General features: G+C 36.7%; 2 protein-coding genes across 3 annotated transcripts; one reads left to right on the forward strand and one right to left on the reverse strand.

Annotated features, from left to right (window-relative positions):
* Window positions 1-5,241: 5,241 nt before the first annotated feature.
* si:ch73-234b20.5 (uncharacterized protein LOC449923 homolog) lies at window positions 5,242-9,459 on the forward strand. Its single transcript, XM_047569752.1, has 3 exons — window positions 5,242-5,418; window positions 6,028-6,195; window positions 9,070-9,459. Exons 1-3 carry the CDS (start codon window positions 5,416-5,418, stop codon window positions 9,205-9,207), a joined length of 309 nt encoding a protein of 102 aa, XP_047425708.1. The 5' UTR covers window positions 5,242-5,415; the 3' UTR covers window positions 9,208-9,459.
* On the reverse strand, window positions 9,356-17,125 carry hnrnpd (heterogeneous nuclear ribonucleoprotein D). 2 transcript variants are annotated; one of them, XM_047569750.1, is made up of 8 exons: window positions 16,593-17,125; window positions 13,772-13,940; window positions 13,387-13,548; window positions 13,177-13,308; window positions 12,989-13,088; window positions 12,195-12,350; window positions 11,129-11,221; window positions 9,356-9,820 (listed from the first exon to the last, which is right to left on the reverse strand). In XM_047569750.1, the coding sequence occupies exons 1-7, from the start codon at window positions 16,757-16,759 to the stop codon at window positions 11,154-11,156; spliced, it is 954 nt and encodes a 317-aa protein (XP_047425706.1). In that variant the 5' UTR covers window positions 16,760-17,125; the 3' UTR covers window positions 9,356-9,820; window positions 11,129-11,153. The 2 variants fall into 2 exon arrangements, with proteins under 2 accessions (XP_047425706.1, XP_047425707.1); XM_047569751.1 differs by having other exon boundaries at window positions 16,510-16,639.
* Window positions 17,126-17,613: the final 488 nt, after the last annotated feature.

Raw genomic sequence — 17,613 nt, forward strand, 5'->3', positions numbered from 1 at the left:
AACAGGCAAAAAGAGACGAATAAAGGAGCAAAAAGATGCAGACGAGTGCAGAAGGTTGCAAAAACGACCAAATTTGGACGCAAAAAGACATAAAACAAATAAAAAAAGAGGCAAAGGCAAGATGCAAAATTACAAGAAACTGCTTCATGGCAACACAAAGAGAAGCAACGTGACCAAAAACTGACAAACAAGCATAAAACAGACAAAAAGAGACAAATAACAGAGCAACAAATGACCCAAGAAGGATGCAAAAATGTCCAGAGACACAAACACACAAAAAAAGAGGCAAAATTACAAGAAACTGCTTCATGGAAACACAAGAAGAAGCAATAAGGTGATGCAAAGCCACCAAAAATGTACAAAACGCAGACAAACAATCATAAAACAAACACAAATAAAGGAGCAAAATGACCCACAAAAAGATGCAGACGAGTCCAGAAGGATGCGAAGACAACCAAAGAGACACAAACAAACAAAAAAAAGAGGCAAAAGCAAGAGGGAGACAAGACACGCTTCATGGCAACACAAAGAGAAGGAATATGACCAAAAAGTGACGCAAACGTGGACAAACAAGCACAAAACAGACAAAAGAAATGACTAAACACAAACATGACAGAGACATAAACAAACATAAACAAAAAGAAACCACTTAATGGCAACGCAAAGTGAAGCAATATGACAACAAAGTGATGCACAGCCACTAAAACAGGACACAAACGTAGACAAACAAGCACAAAACAGACAAAAAGAGACGAATAAAGGAGAAAAAAGATGCAGACGAGTCCAAAAGTGATGAAACCAAAGTTCCTAAAGTGTGACACACTGAGTTTTTACTTCTGAAAAGAAAATCTGGCAAAATAATATCATTGATTTACACCTTTGAACCTTCAGCCGTTTTATTTAGCCTCATCTAATTCTGACACTGTGCACGTTTGGCTGTTCAGTGAGTCTCTGATGAACGTTATGTCCTTAGAAAAGCTGCAGGGGGCGCTGCTCACTCACCTAAACTCGTGTTGCTTCCATGAAATAAATGTTACGACTTCTCTTTTCTCTGCTAACAAGTGTTAACAAGTGTTACTTTAAAAACATATGTGTTAAGTCGTCTGATGGGAACACGAATAAAAAGCTGAAAACATATGATTATGTAAATCAGTGTAGAGCAGAGCAGAGGTCACCAACAGGTGAACCGGGGTCAAGGTCCAGATCCAGAACTGACCCAGATCCACAGCCAGAAACTAAGGTCACAGTTTAAAAGCTGATGCTTCTGGTTTATGGTTGTGGGTTTATCTTTCGCATCCCTACACTTCTGCTCTGCTCGGTGTCTCGGGTAAAATAAAACCCATTTTTATTCGCTGGCGTTCAGTCCAGCGTGAATCTGCCCTCGTTTGGTGCTTTTTATTATTTTATTGCTTTTTAATTGTTGGTTTCATGCTCTTATTTTAGCCACATAGCTGTTTTTTAACTGTGCTATATAAATAAAGTCGAGTTTATTTTTCTTGAGTGGCCTGATGCCTCTGTTGTTGTTGTTACCGATGTTTTTTTTTGTGAAAAATTATATATATAAAAAAGAAGAAATGTTCTCAAACTGGATCTTTTTAAATTTTAAAGGTGTAGAATAACAACCCTACAGCTGCTAAATGTGATTCTACTTTTCATGTTACTGGGTCATCGTGTGTTTTCCTGATAATGATTCCTGAAAGTAGAACAGTGTCATTACTCCAGGTCGTCATCATTATTTAACGTCTGTTGTTAGTGTTTGTCGACCTTTCACCCTCCCGGCGTTCGGGCTGCGTGACTCACGTCCTGATCCTCTTTATTATCTGGGAAGCGTCAGCTGATCCGAGTAAAGCTGCAAGAGGGCGTTTCTGGGTTTGTTGCAACTCTGTGTTGTGTAATTAACAGACGCATCTAGACTCATTTCTGCTTCCATCTCCACACAATCAACAGTTTAATTCCTCTTCCTCTTCATCCCGTTTTCTACTTCCCCGTGCAGAGCTCTCATGACAGGAACAGACTCACACCATTGTTTTGTGAAGCACGGGAGGGAAAAAGCTGCACAAAGATGGAGGACATGCAAAACCTGCTGATATTAATGACTGAAATAATACTGCAGCCATGTTAGTCTCTTAGTGCGACGCTCAGGACGCAACAAATTCAGGTTTCAGACTTTGATTAACCTGCAGAATAATTGACTTGTTTTAAAGTTTCTTCTTCTTACATCTAGATGAGAAAATATCTGGTACAATAAAAGGTTGAAAACACATTTTCATGCAACAAACTAAAATATATATTCATACACAAGGGCAAATACCTTATAAAAGTGAAGTTTTGTACATAAATATATATATTTTTACTTTAACTGCATCAGATCTTTCCAACAACTTCAGACTTACACATAGATATAAAGTTTATTATTAGTTTTTAAATATTTTTTTTATGTTTTTTTTTATTCTTTTTTCTAATGGATAAAACACAAAATTTGCAATATTTCAAAAAATGAGGCGCAAATAATGACTTGGTTTGTCATGAAGATATTACAGTTGTAACCATGTCAATAATTGATAGAAATATTCATTTTTGGCACAAGGAGAGTTAAAATAAACTCACACTCTTTAATCGTGTGTACACAAACGGCTCGTCTCACAAAAGTGCAATAAAAATTTAATAACTTTTTTTTCTTTTTGCTTTTACTGCATGAAATCTTTTCAGTAACTTCAGACCCACCCATAGATATAAAGTTTATATAACTTTTTTTTTTATGTTTTTTCTCAATCATATTATAATTACACAACTCATTTTATATCAGCTCTTATGAACCAGGATCATTTTATAGTGTTTGTTACTGCTTTGCCTTTAGCCTGGTGAGATACACAGGCCTTCACTGACACTTTTATGTGACAGCCTCAGGTTGTTAAAGGTCATTACACATAAAACATATTTTCACTATATTTTAAAGGCAGAGGCTTAGAATTATTAGGTATTTATTGAAAAGCTATAATAATACGTCAGGATTATAGTATATGAAAAATATTTGGTTATAATGGGAGTCAATGGGGCAAATGTGATCATAAGGTTAAAGAGTCAGTAAGATGCGAATCTCCTATTATATACACTTATAATATACAGGATTTTGGAATTAAGAAAATTAAGAAAATAAAAATCTCACAAACAAAAAGAAAGAAAACTCTGAGGATTAATTTTTAAAGATGGCCGCTTTAGTTCGTGGATGGACTGAATGAGTGAAAGACAACATGGAGTCAGTTAAAGTTAAGTGAGACATAAACGACTTCAGAAAGACGTGAGATATGACCTCAGGGAGACATATCACACCTGGAAAGATGCAAACAGGCTAAAGAGGCATGCAAATGACACAAAGATGCAAAGTGACAACAAATGGACAAAAACAGTGACAGAAAAGAAATGCAAAGCGACTACCGAGAAGCAACGTAGCTACGAAAAGAGAATTTAAAGAGAAATGCACCATGAACAAACAGCCAACGTCGACGAGGAAATATAAAACAACCAAACAGAGACGTAAACTACGACAGAAAGATGCACAAACGGCTTCACAGTTACACAAAGTGACAACTAGGGGAAGCAAAACAACCGCAACGTGAGAAACACAACCACAAAGAGGTGAAGAACAGTCAAAAAGAAACAGGGAGCCACCAGAAACAGATTCACAAAGGTCAAAGAGACACAAAATGACCACAAATAGACAGAAACAGACGCACAACTATAAAAACTAACACTAACAAAGACATAATACAAACAAAAAGAGATGCAAAATGACCTAAAAGACACAACTACAGGTCAGACAAAAAGAGATGCACACTAAAGAGACACAAAATGACCAAAGAGGAATAGAAATGTAGAAAAAACAGCTACACACTGACGACTAATACACATAAAGAAACAAAAAGTAGTGAAAAGAGAAACTAAATGACTAAAGAGGAGTAAAGAGGAACAGAAAGATGCAAAAACAGCAACACACAATGACACAAAGCAGATATGAAGAGATGCAGTATGAGTGAGGAGGAGGAGGAGCAGTCAAATACACAAGATGACAATAAAACAGATGCAAAAGAGACAGAAAACAGACAAAAAAGTCACAAAATGACCAAAGAGATGCAACATGACAAAAAACTGACACAAGGTGACGCAAAGCCACAAAAAAACTGACCCAAAGCCACAAAAAAAACTGACACAAGGTGACGCAGAGCCGCCAAAAACTGACACAAATGTAGACAAACAACCACAAAACAAACAAAAAGAGACGAATAAATGAGCAAAAAAGAAGCAAAATGAGCGAGAATGAGGCGAAAGAACACAAAGCTGACAAAGAGACATAAAACAAAAAAAAAGATGCAAAATGACAAGAAACTACTTAATGGCAAAAAAAAAGAAAATGAACAAAAAGAGAAGCAATATGACTAAAAAAAGTGATGCAAAGCCACACAAATTGGACACAATGTAGACAAAAGATGCAAAATGACCCCAAAATAGATGGAGATGAGTCCAAAAATGAACACAAAGACATAAAACAAACAAAAAAGAGACAACAGAAAGATGCAAAATGACAAGAAACTACTTAATGGCAACACAAATGTAAGCAAAATGTCCAAAAACTGACACAAATGTAGACAAACAAGCACAAAAAAACAAATAAAGGAGCAAAAAAAATGACGCAAGGATGCAAAAATAAACAATAACAGAAGCAATATGACTAAAAAAGTGATGCAAAGCCACCAAAAATGGACACAATGTAGACAAAAGATGCAAAATGACCCAAAAATAGATGAAGATGAGTCCAAAAATGAACACAAAGACATAAAACAAACAAAAAAGAGACAATAGAAAGATGCAAAATGACAAGAAACTACTTAATGGCAACACAAATGTAGCAAACAAGCACAAAACAGACAAAAAAGTGACAAAAAAAGATGCAGAACAACCAAGGAGACACAAGCAAACAAAAAAAAGAGGCAACAGCGAGACGCAAAACGAAAAGAAACTACTTCGTGGCGACAGAAAGAGAAGCAACATGACCAAAAAAGTGAGAAAAACAACCACGTGGACGTGCAGAACGACGAAAAAGGAGACTCAAAATAACGACACGAAACTTCACTCTTTTCACAGCTTTAATGACACCAGAGTCGGACTCGGCCTGACGCTTCGTCCAGTCAGAGAAGAAGAAGGTGGAGTTCCAGTTAAACACATGAGCTGTGAGAGCTCAGACGGGGGTTTAACCATAGAGCTGCGACAACAGGCTGCACAGGATGAGGAAATGAAGTGGAGCAACCGGGTGACTTCAGCCCTTTATTGCCTTGCAAATATCCCTGAGCTGGAAACACTGAGCCCTTTGCCCGGAGATATCAGCCCAGCGCTGGCCAGCGTCCACCCCTCTGACTGCTCATGGTACGTAAAACCCAACACAACACAACACACATATATATATAACTCCTGTTTCCACTCTCTGGATCTGCTGAGAGCGACGTTTACTCCTCTTTAACGCTGAATATGAGCTGTAGGAGGCTGAAAGTGGTTCCTGAAAAAGCAGGAAATGAAAGTTGTGCGCGTTTGTGGGCGGCCGAGTCTCCTCCGGTTGGAGGTGATGGTGAAGCCGGGCCAGACTTTGATTGAGGCTCGTTAATGAGTAACAGGGGCAACGAAGAAGGAGCAACCTTCGGTAGTTTGTTTAGCTCTTAACCAATGACTCACACCGCGCTCTGACTGTGGAGATCGTTTCTATATCGGACGGCGCTTCGCTGGAGGGTTTCACTCTGATATTTATTTGCATGAAGAGTTGTGTTGACTGAGAACGTGCTGCCATGGTGAGCGTCCACCTCCTTTAAACCCGTTAAATCGTTTTTTAACGTCGGCCTTTCGCGAACCCGACTCCTTCCTGTTAACCAGAAGCAGGAAGTGACATTTTTCAGAAACTCCTGCACAGAAGGATCTTCACCCGACTTTTAACTGTGTTTAATTTACCATTTAAACGTCTGTATCTTTTTTTATTTCCTACAGGCTGACGTGAACTCTCAGCCGCCCGCCGCGGGCACGTCCCAGCTCGACCAGGTGCAGGGTCAGGTGAACGAGGTCAAAGTTATTCTCAAAGACAACATCAACAAAGTGCTGGAGAGGGGCGACAGGTTGGACGATCTGATCGGGAAGACCGACGACCTGCAGGCCACCGTGAGTACACGACATGTGGGAATATCTAAACAACCGAGGCCGCGGGAGGAAATAAATCATCGTTTCCATTCCAACGTCACAGGCGTTTTCAGAGGCTCGTAACTGCTCCTGTAGTTAAAATAATCAGCAATTTGTTAAATTTAAAGCAGCAGCTGAGGATTTAGACAGCAGTTTGTAAAATGTCTGAATATTTCTTACAAAAAAAAACAGTTCAAAATATGAAAGGACAGTTCAGTTTCCTCAAACACAGCTTCATACACATGTAATTTATGTTAATTATGAAAAAAATATTTTATATATTTGTCAGAAACTGGAACTCTCAAACTATTACTCTGTTACACGAAGGTGTTTTGGAGCAATTATTTCATTTCCTTATTAGATAAATGTTGGTCGGTAGCTTTTTCAAACCAACAGGTGGCAGCATCATCACTCAAAACACATTAGTCATATATTAGAGAGAGTCTGTCCAACTCATATTATAGGCGCCATGTTTGCTACATCAGAGGTTAGATTCTACAGTGTAACTCTATGGGGCGGATGTGCTATGATGAAATAAATGTCTTATTTTCACCATTAACGTTCCTATAAATGTTATTACCAATATGTAAAAAGTTCTCACTTAAATATCCCAGCATCTACTTCCTTTAAATATCTTAAATGAGCTGTAAAATGCTTTGTAGCCCGATCACCTCATCAGTCATGGAGCTGTGTTTACCTTCTCCTCAGTCTCTGTGTTCATACATCACCGTTAAAAACTATAAATACTCAGAAATAGTGAAAATTAAACTAGTCTTACTGTTATTTAGTGTTATCATTATGATATTAGCACGCTAGCTATAATAATAGTATATAATATAATAGTAGTAACCGAGATAAAGTTACGTATCAATTAAATTTGTCTACATGAACATAAATTACCTGAACACGTGGGTTTCACAGTATTTATGACGCTAGCTGCTATTTTTCTAAGCCTTTAGTCTAGATAACTAGCTAGCATAAGGTTAGCATAAGGCTAGGCTAACTTCAAACTTCATCCATTTGTAAAGTGGTGTTTTTGAGATCGAGGTTCACATTATTAATGATGGTATGACTTTATTTTTCTATATAAAATCTTAACAAACGTCATACAAACAGAAACATTGACATTTACCTCAAAGAAATCAGTTGACATCCAGTTCTTCCTTTTAATCTTCTGCTCCATAACTTTCTCCGTTTTTGTTCACTGGGGAAACGGTGGAGTTTCCTGTTTTCTTGATCCTGTGGAATATTTTAACTTTTAATCCAACTTTATTCTCTGTTATTGCCACTTCTCTATGGGTGAATATTGGTTAGATGTATCCAACATGGCGCCCATGAAACACGTGACCAGCTCAGAACCAATCAGCACAGAGGAATAGCTCAGACGGTCCAATCCCTAAAAACTAGCTAGGAAGCTAGTAGCTACTGTTAGCCGCTACTAAAAAAAAAATTTCCTTTAAACAAAAAAGACGTTAAATTATTTCAAAAAGCCAAAAAGCTTAATGGAAAAAGTTTATTATTTTTTGCACATTTCATATGGATCCAGTCAAATTTTAATTAACTTGCTTCATTGAAAGAAAAAAAAAATCATAATTTTTAGGCCAATTTGCTGAATATTTTCCATTTTTAGCGACAAAATGTGACAGAAATATTCTTACAGCTTATTTTTGTTGAACAAAAGAGGAAATAGAAACAGCAACTACGACTGAATATTGATTCATACAGATATTTTTAATATATATTTTATTAGAATAAGATGAGCAAAATGATAAATTACTTACTTGTACCATTGGAAGTAGTTTCATCGGACACACAAGCCAGATGTGCTAATTTTAACAAGAAACTGTAAAAACTAGCAGGAGCAGTATTTATTTATTTATTTTTTTGAACAAAAGAGGAAATAGAAACCACTTCTAGGACTAAATATTTATTCATAGTTAAATTCTTGCCACAATACCAAATTAATGAGTGTACTCAGACATTTACAGCTTCATATGGCCAATTACAAACAATCGATTCTTCTTAGAGTTGCAAGTTTGTTATATTATTACTGTTTTTATATATATATTTCTGGTAATAGCACAAAACATGACAGAAAAAATAAATAGACAAAATAAACTGTAGTTATTTTTTATTTTATTACATTTCCAGCTTTAAATGATCCTGGTGAAGCAGCATGGATGAATGAATTAATAAAATATATTATTAGATTATAAATTATTCTTACTAATGACTTAAAATAATTTTAAAAATTCTGATTTAACTCTAAAAAAAATTAAAAATGCACAAGTATGAGGCAGTATGGATAAATTAATTAATAAAATATATTATTATGTTATTAATTGTTCTTACAGTTGCAGGTATTAGCTGGATGATATTTGACTAAATTTTAATTTTAAAAAAAATTTGGATTTAAGCAACAAAATTTAGTTTTCTTGACTCAGTTAAACACAAAACTGATGGAAAAGAATAATATTTTTCCAGTTAGTTACAGTACGATATTTGCTGGATGAATCTTGACTAAAACAGTTTTAAAAAATTCAGATTTTGTTTTAGAAGCTGAATTTAATCCTGATGATAACTTTTTTCTGTGACTCAAATTATTTTTAAAAATGCAAAATTGTGATGGAAAAGTTATTTCATGACATTTCCAGTCTTATATGAACCTGTGGAAGCAGCAGAAAGTGGATATTAGTGATTAATTGCCGGAAATTTAAAATGTGAGGACATATACAGTGATATATATAGCGGAGCCGAACAAAATAAGACTTTTTGATACCTAATAATGTCCTTTTTCTTAATAAATGAACTAATTTAATTCTTTTTACTGAGCTGCCTGTCGACTTTCCTTCTCAGGCCGACTCGTTCCAGAGGACGTCCACGCGCGTCGCCCGCAAATACTGGTGGAAAAATGTGAAACTGATGATTTTAATCGGCGTGATCGTGCTGATCATCGTCATCCTCATCATCCTCGCCGCCACCAAAGTTATATAAGCCGCCCCGGAAAGGACCACGGACACTCAGCGATCGGAGGGTTTTTGTATGTTCAGAGATCAAAAAAAAAAGTGATGATTACAGTCAGAGATTAAGAGTTGGCTGAAATCCTTTTTCGTTAACACTCCAACAGTCGACGTCACTCTTATTAATGGAAACGCAAATGAGCGTTTATTGTTTTTATTTTAATACACTGTGTATATACTGTATATGTATCATATGACTGATGATAAAGAGGATAATTACAACGCATGGTTTTGTATCTTTGCTACCACAGTACTGTTTATATATATATATATACACATATATATATATATATTCTGTATGTGTGCATATGTGTGTATGATGAGTTTAAACCAATATTACATTTGAATTATGGAATAAACAACTCACAAGAATCAGTTGAGAACATTAAATAGAAAAGAAGAAGAAGAAGAAGGGGGGGATGAGGAAATGATTAAACGGTCGCCACAGTCTGAATAAGCACTGAAACACTGTGGTGCGTATAGATATAAGCGTTCTGTAGGTTCGTCTTCATTTATTGTCTAACAATCAGCTACCATCATCTCTGGGGTCGACGCTCCGGCGGCGTCGCTCCTCGTCGCTCTGAAACCTGCAGAGAACAAGCAAAGACGAAATCAGCTCTGGACGAATCCACGACGCTGCAGCCACAGCTACAAACTAAAGGAATCCCCTGTTTATAACGTCCCATGTAATAATAGTTATAATAATAAAAAAAAAAACATTAGGAAATTATTATTATTTTGTTTTTCTTTTAACCAAAAAACAAAAAGTTAGAAAGTTAAAACGAGAAACCTTCAGATCGGTCAAAAAGGTACAAGTTATAAAGAAAAGCATCACATGCAAATTTCTGTAGCGACACTTTGATTCTTCTTGGTTTTACCGAGAGGAAAATACGTTACAGGAAAAAATTATGAAAAAAATAATTAAAAGAGGAAGAACTTTTCCATCATCGCTGTCTGTCAGTAACACAAAACAGAACAATACATGTACACAAAGTAAAGCACTTTATCCCCCAACACAGTAGAGTCCAAAACCAGGTTTTAGCTCATGGACTACTGGCTAAATAAAGAAACAAGCATTTTAGATAAGATTATTAGTGCATATAAATATGAATATATATATGTTAACATTAGGAACTGGAAAGTCCAGAGAAAGCTGTACGTATCCTTTGAAAAGCAAATAGTTATTTTCTCATATTTATAATCATTACTTGTGGGGGAGTAAGGGCCTGTAAAAAATGACAATTACATGTGTATATTTTTAAGTTTTTTACATTACAAACAGTTGCAAAGAAATTAAAAAATGGAAAGAAAGATGACAAAGCTGGACGTGTCCCATATTTGTTTAGTTTAGAAATGCTGATACAGGATGTTGTAAGACCATACCAAATGGCAGCATTCGAGAGCGTATGCTTCTCGTACCCGGTCCGCATTGAGCGGGCCCTGAGAGTATCTGGGAGTCAGCTCATGGCCTGCAAGGAAGCTCCGCTGGCAGGTACAAACAAGGTATGTCAGAGTTAGGAGACAACACACTTTCCTTTTCTGTTTCCTTTTGCACATCCTTAACTTTGGCATCCATTTTACTGTAGTAGCAGAACTTTACCTGTTAACTTTACAGTTTAAAAAAAAAAACAAAACACAAAAACAACAAAAAAACAAAACAAAAAAAAAACAAACAAACAAAAAAAAAGAAAGAAAAAGAAGGTGCAAAAGAGGCAGCAGAAGGCCGGCTGTTAACATGAGCCTCTATGTTACCACTACTGTAAAGCACTTGAGGTGTGCTGAGAAAAAGAACATTTATAAAGAGGAAAATTATGCATAACGTTACCAAACACCAAAAGTAAATATAACTACTTTTAAGTTTTTAAGTGGAGACGTGTGTTCGTGCTGCTACGTACCTACGTGAGGACGAGCGTCTCGCCTTTAATACGGCTTGTAACTGTTGGTGTGACCACCACGTCGCGGAGACTTTCCGTATCCGCCCGACTGATCTACGGGTGCAGAATAAAATCACTTTTATCCTTTAATATAATAAATAAAAAAGACAATTGACCCTTCATGTCGAGACCTGCCCATGTTACTGTTGCAAGGTTAGACAAACTTATTTAAACTAAAGCCTTAATTTGACCCAGAGACGTATATTAGAGAGAGTCTGTCCAACTAGGGAATGGACTGTCTGAGTTGTCCCTAAAAAACATTTATTTATTTTATCTAAATCAAGTAAAACAGCTGGTTTGATCTGGGACCTCCAGTAATTTGTAATAACATCTGTGATCTATGATTTGTAAAGTAAAAATAAGATTACTAATCTAAAACTAAGATAAAACTAATCCAGTGCGAATCGACATCTCTGTGATTCATGGGTGACTTTTTACTTTTCCGTGACTTTTTTTTTGACTTTTGACTTTTTAAGATGAAAAAAAAAAAGCTTAAAAAGCCCCAAATAGTAATAGTGTAAAAAAAAATACTAAAATAAATAGTATCAAAAATATATTTTTATTATTAATTATAATTTGCAACGTAATTAAAACCGTCTCTGACGAGCAGTGGAGTGAGGTGGGAAGTAGCAGAGCCACAACAACAGAATGTGAATTAGAGTAAAAGTTTGTTTCCCGTGTGAAACAAACCACATGAAACTCATTTAGAAAAGACCTACAGGGAAAATTTACCAACTTCTTCTCTGTTTCAGTTGGATTGAACTTCCAACCTATTCACACACAAACATCCCAAATCAGGTGGCCTCTCTTTGTCAATATTTATTTCTGGCAACACTTTTAACGTTTTTTTTTTCCCCGTTCTTAATCATCTTGTTCTCAATTTCCCTCTAATTTAGTGTCAAAAGAGTCTGTTTGTCTTACCGGTTACGTTAGCAACGGTAACCATGGGTAGGAGCCTTCTGGTTGGTGGGTCAGCATGAACCAATCAGAAGGGGGTCACTTGGACAGACTGGATGCTTCTACTAACCGTTGTAGTCACCATAGCCGTAATAGTTGTTGTAAGCTGGGTAATCATAGCCACCATAGCCTCCATATCCTTGATTACCGTAACCATAATTCCCATAATTCCCGTAGCCTTGATTCCAGTAGTTGCCGTAACCCTGGTTCCAGTTCTGACTGGGGCCTGAAAAGAAAACGATTCAATCAACAACACGATTAAATTAAAACTATTTCTCAGCAACAACTTCCAACTATTCGTTCCATTTTGATTCCATAGTCCTGCACTAAATCTTGAAATCTTTCTTTGTACGTAAATAAATAAATATGGTGTTGTTTCAAAATGATGCACCGACGTTTCAGAACCATGAACAGCTGATTTGGTTGTTGACTTGGAACAAATTCTAAGGTCTTTCATGTGGTAAACTCTTGATTTTGTTACTTATTTCCAGATGAAGCTTCGAAACACGTCATAATTTCACTACTTTACTGATGTTTATGGGGCTTGAAAGACCATGTGATCGTTAAGGGCTCGGTATCGTTTAAAAAAATAGCGATACCAGTACCAATACCAGGATATCGATACCAATTGAATACTTCATTCAATATTAATCATGTGAATAGAAAATAATCAGTTGTTAAAATGTCACCACGCCTTCTCATTTAAAAGCTTTTTACACAAATACACCATAGAGCAGTTGTACTTTTGAGCGTTTTGGTGGCATCTCGGAAATGTTTTACAGCCGAATCCACCGCGGCCGAAGCATGAAAAGCTTTACCACCACCACAAACTACGCTCTGATAAAACAGTTTCTAACAACTCACCACCGCCTCGTCCTCGAGACCTGGACGAGTAGCCCCCTCTGCCTCCCCAGTACTGCTGCTGCTGGTACTGCTCCTTGGACATCGCCACTTTTATTTCACACTATAAGATCCAATCACATAAATCTATCATTATAAATCCACATTAAAAAAAAAAGGCTTGAAACTAAATAGAGACTAAAAAACTGTACCTTGCTAAGTCCGATATTATGATACTTCTTCTCCATGATTTTCTTCACTGGCTCCTCTTCTTTGAACGTGATGAAGCAAAAACCTCGCCTCTTGTTTGTTTTGTTCTCCATGGGAAGTTCAATCGACTCCACCTGCTCACATTACCAACGAATGAATTAAAATAATACGACGATGAGAAGGGGATACGTGCAGCGTGGAGATGAGCGCACCTCTCCGAAAGCATCGAAGTACTCCCTGACTTTCTCCTCGGGAGTGTCTGGAGAGAGGCCGCCCACGAAGATCTTCTTCACGGGCTCCTTGCTCTTCATGGCCTTGGCTTTTTTGGGGTCGATGACCTTCCCATTGAGTTTGTGTTCCTTCTGCGAGGCGACCTTTTTCCACAACGAGGAAAATAAACGACAAAAAGGTCACACGGGAATCCACCATTAAATGTCGAGATGTATTTAGCCTCATAGAAGAGGAAGATGAGGATCTAAGGTCACATTTAGCATAAATAGAAGAATATTTGGCTGTTGCACACAGCTTATTTCTAATACAAAGAATTGAAAAGTGGGTGTTTGACGTCTGCAGATATAAGATAAGCAGGAGAAAAACCTTATCGACGCTCTCGGCTTCTTTGAAGAGCACGAAGCCGAAGCCCCTGGAACGTCCGGTCATGGGATCCAGCTTTAACGTGCAGTCGACGACCTCCCCAAACTTTGAAAAATAATCCTTCAGGTCCTTCTTAGTCGTGTCCCAGCTGAGCCCCCCGACAAACATCTTCCTGCAGATGAAAACGCGGATAAGAAAGATGAGAAACCGAAGGTGTGAAAGGTCGGCTGCTTTTAAACAAATCCCCATGTTTACTACAAATAATCTGATTAAACAGCTTTATACCACTGCTGCATATTCCATCATGTAAGAGCAACTGTTTAATTTGCCTATATCAGTTTATTTTACTTGCTTTTCCTGTTAAACACTCAAAAAAAATGTTAATTTATATATTTCCATCTGAAAAGCTGCAATAAAACGCTAAATTATAATCATCAAATCTCACAATTGTTATCTTCTAATGAAAATGTCGCACTTGTATTCACTGTTTGGTAATTTAATCTGTAATAAAACATATTTTAGAAGCTATACAAGTGATATTTAATAATTATTACTTTTAAAGCTTCCACTTGAAATGTAAACAACAGTAAAAGATAAAAGTTATAATTTTCTATTCTATTTCTTTTCTAAATGTTAATCGGTAACGTTTTTTTAAGAGCTTGAAACATAATTTGCAGAATACTGTAAACTATTCTTCTATTCTTGAAATTTCAACAACTTTAACTGAAGGAATAATGTTTTTTTGTTGCCTGTTTTACAAGCATTTCTTCAAACTTCACCACAGTAAGTCCGATATTTGTCTGAGCAGCTGTTGAATAAAACTCAGGTTTAATGTTTTAAAGAAAACTAGAAAATTAGCAGATATTTTTAGTTTTTCTGAAAAAAACATCATCAGATTTGTTCTACGTTGATTTTCTCTCAAACAACTCATCGACTGATCTAGTGTCTACTTGTACAACCACTTAAGATCTGATCTCAGTTTCACGTTTTATACACAAATAAATATGATCATCAATCATTTCGGGGCACAGTAGAAAATATTGCACATGACCATGAACAGCTCTGTGTGTGTCTGTGTGTGTCTGTGTGTGTGTCTGTGTATGTGTCTGTGTGTGTCTGTGTGTGACTTGGGAAGATGATCCACATTTTGGAACCAGCTGTAGTTTTCTCTCTGGCTCAGTGTGATCACACTCCTTAGGTTATTTATTTATACACCAAGCTCAAGTTAGAACTGGAACTCTGGACGCCTCCGTGAGCAGAGGTCAATTAAACTGGCCAGTTTATTAGGTACACTATTTTATTTTTACGCTTCCCTTTTATTGTTGTCCCTGTACGTCTACGACACCTAAGGGGGAACCTTAGGGCACCTCAGTCCTTTTAGGGTCAAGGAACCATATCTGGTAACTTCATCACATTTTAAATTGTTGTTCCTCTGAGGTTTAGATACATGTGGTTTTCCTTCAGTCAGTCAGAAAAGGTCAGGGAAACATGTCAGGTCTAATCAGGGTCTAATGTCGTCTACAAGGTCCATCTCTGCATGGACTCTGAGCAGAACTGATTTATTAGGAACCATGTTGTTTGCTGCTACATCCATGCTGCAAGAACCAATGCTACCAAAGCTCCTTCAGACTGTTTTGCACAATCATCTTTTATAATCTTAACAGTTATATTACACTACCAGGTTTTAGTCATTTTAATTCCCTTTCCACACTGTATTTACAGAATGTCCTTGTATTTCCATTTTCCCTCTATATATTTTCCAGAATACTGTTATTTATCTGTATATCCTTTCAAATGTGATGTTGTTTTTTTTATTGTTTTTTGAATATATATTTTCCACTACTGTAACAAGGAAATTTCCCATACGTGGAACATAAATCTTATGTCTTATACAGAGTTTCTGTGGGTTTGAACAAGAGAAATTTAAGAGTTTTTATTAAGACCTTTTTAAGACCATTATGGATTGAATTTAAATCCTACACGAGGCACGAAAACAAGGAAAATCAAAGACCCAGAATTACTTTCAAAGTAATCAACTCAGGACGTCCCTGGGGTGACCTCCACTAATGAGCGGTGGGAAAAAAATATCAATATGGCAATATATTGTGATACTTTTTCTTCCAATACAATATCGATTTTGAAGGAAAAAGTGGTGTTTGGGGCCGTGACCGACCTCCACACCTCCATCCACCACTTTTCCTGTACAAGTGCAATAAATTGAAAATGGATCATTTGGATTATTATTGTTTTTTGACTCAATTTGCCCAATGAATCATCACTGTCATCGGATGAACATATACACAACTTCTATTTTAAGCTGCACTTACGATTTCTCAGTGAATTATGTAAAATATCGCAATATCATAATATCGCGATAATGTATCGTATCGTGAAGACGACCAGGAACATAATAAGCTGCGGCCAGACCTACGATGCAAAATATGTTCATATTTAATTGGGATTATCAAATTTTAGACTTTTCAAGGCTTTTTTAAGACTATGTTATGTCTAATGTGATAATGTCAACAAGTGTTTGAATCAGTTCTTATGTTTACATTCGTTTACCACTTAATGACAAGGAACCATTTATGGTAAATTCATTAATCTTGATTTTCTCCATGGAAATTAGGAAAAAAACACACTAAAGGACTGACATTTCTATGTCTTTCGATGAGGGTTGTGCCCTAAAATGACAATAAAAACATTTTAGGGTTTTGCTCAGTGTTTTACCACTGGTGTACCTAATGAACTGGCTGGTGGGTGTATGTAAAAGCCAGGGGGGAGGGAAGCGAGGGAGGAAGGGGGTCGGCCACCGTGTCCTTACCCCTCATCCTCCTCGTTTTTACTGGCGTCGATCCTGGAGCCCTCGGCCTCGCCCCCCATCAGGCCACAGTCCCCGGCCGCCGACATCGGGTCGTCGCTGTTCGCCTCCCCATCCTCCTCCATTCGCATCATGGTCGCGTCGTCGCTGAATTCATAATCATCCGACATCGTTTTAAAATAACTCCCAAGTTGTGAATTTCAAATTCAAAAAAAATCACAGCTGCTGCAGTCACTCGGAGACTAAAGCTACGTCCAAAAAAAAAAAAAAAAAAATGAAAACAATAATAATAACAAAATACGAGTGGCAGCTAAGCTAAGGTGGCTAGCTAATATTTAAGATATGTCGTTAAATAGGAGACGAGTTTGGCCAGTTTTAACGATCTACGTGTGCGTTTAGATGTGTTATTTTAGTTTCTAGTAAAGCGAATTAAAAAAAATGCTGAGTTAAGAAGGTGTATTTTGAGAGCGTCGTTTTGTTTTCATCGCCGTTACTTCCTTCTTCTTCGGTGGTTTTTAACAGCGGCAGACGACAAACCGAGGAGAAGGCTCCACAGCGCCACCCACCGTACAGCGGCGTATGCTCAAATTAATTTATAAAGAACTAACAATACACCACATTATTTTTATATATATATATTTACTAAAGATAAGTATATAATATACAGATAAGTATATTTAATTTGCATTTAATTTACATTTTATTTTCTATTTATATATACACAAACACCTGACTTCAACCTTCTAATAGAGATCGATGCCAAGCAAAAAATCGTTGTAACTTGTGTGCAATGACAATAAAGTTGATTATTTTAGTATTAAGTATAATTATAGTAAGTATAAGTATTATAATTGATTATTTAAGTTTATATTGACTCCTGAATAAAAACAGTATTCTCTGATAAGCAGGATAATGCTCCCCTGGTTCAGTAATGGTTTAAGGAACAACAAGAACTCATTTCAGCATCCGCCCCTCAGAAAGGCACACAATATTAGGTCATAATGTTATGGCTGATCGGTGTGAG

This window comes from Mugil cephalus, chromosome 19 (genome assembly GCF_022458985.1).
Source record: "Mugil cephalus isolate CIBA_MC_2020 chromosome 19, CIBA_Mcephalus_1.1, whole genome shotgun sequence".
Taxonomy (NCBI): Eukaryota; Metazoa; Chordata; class Actinopteri; order Mugiliformes; family Mugilidae; genus Mugil; species Mugil cephalus.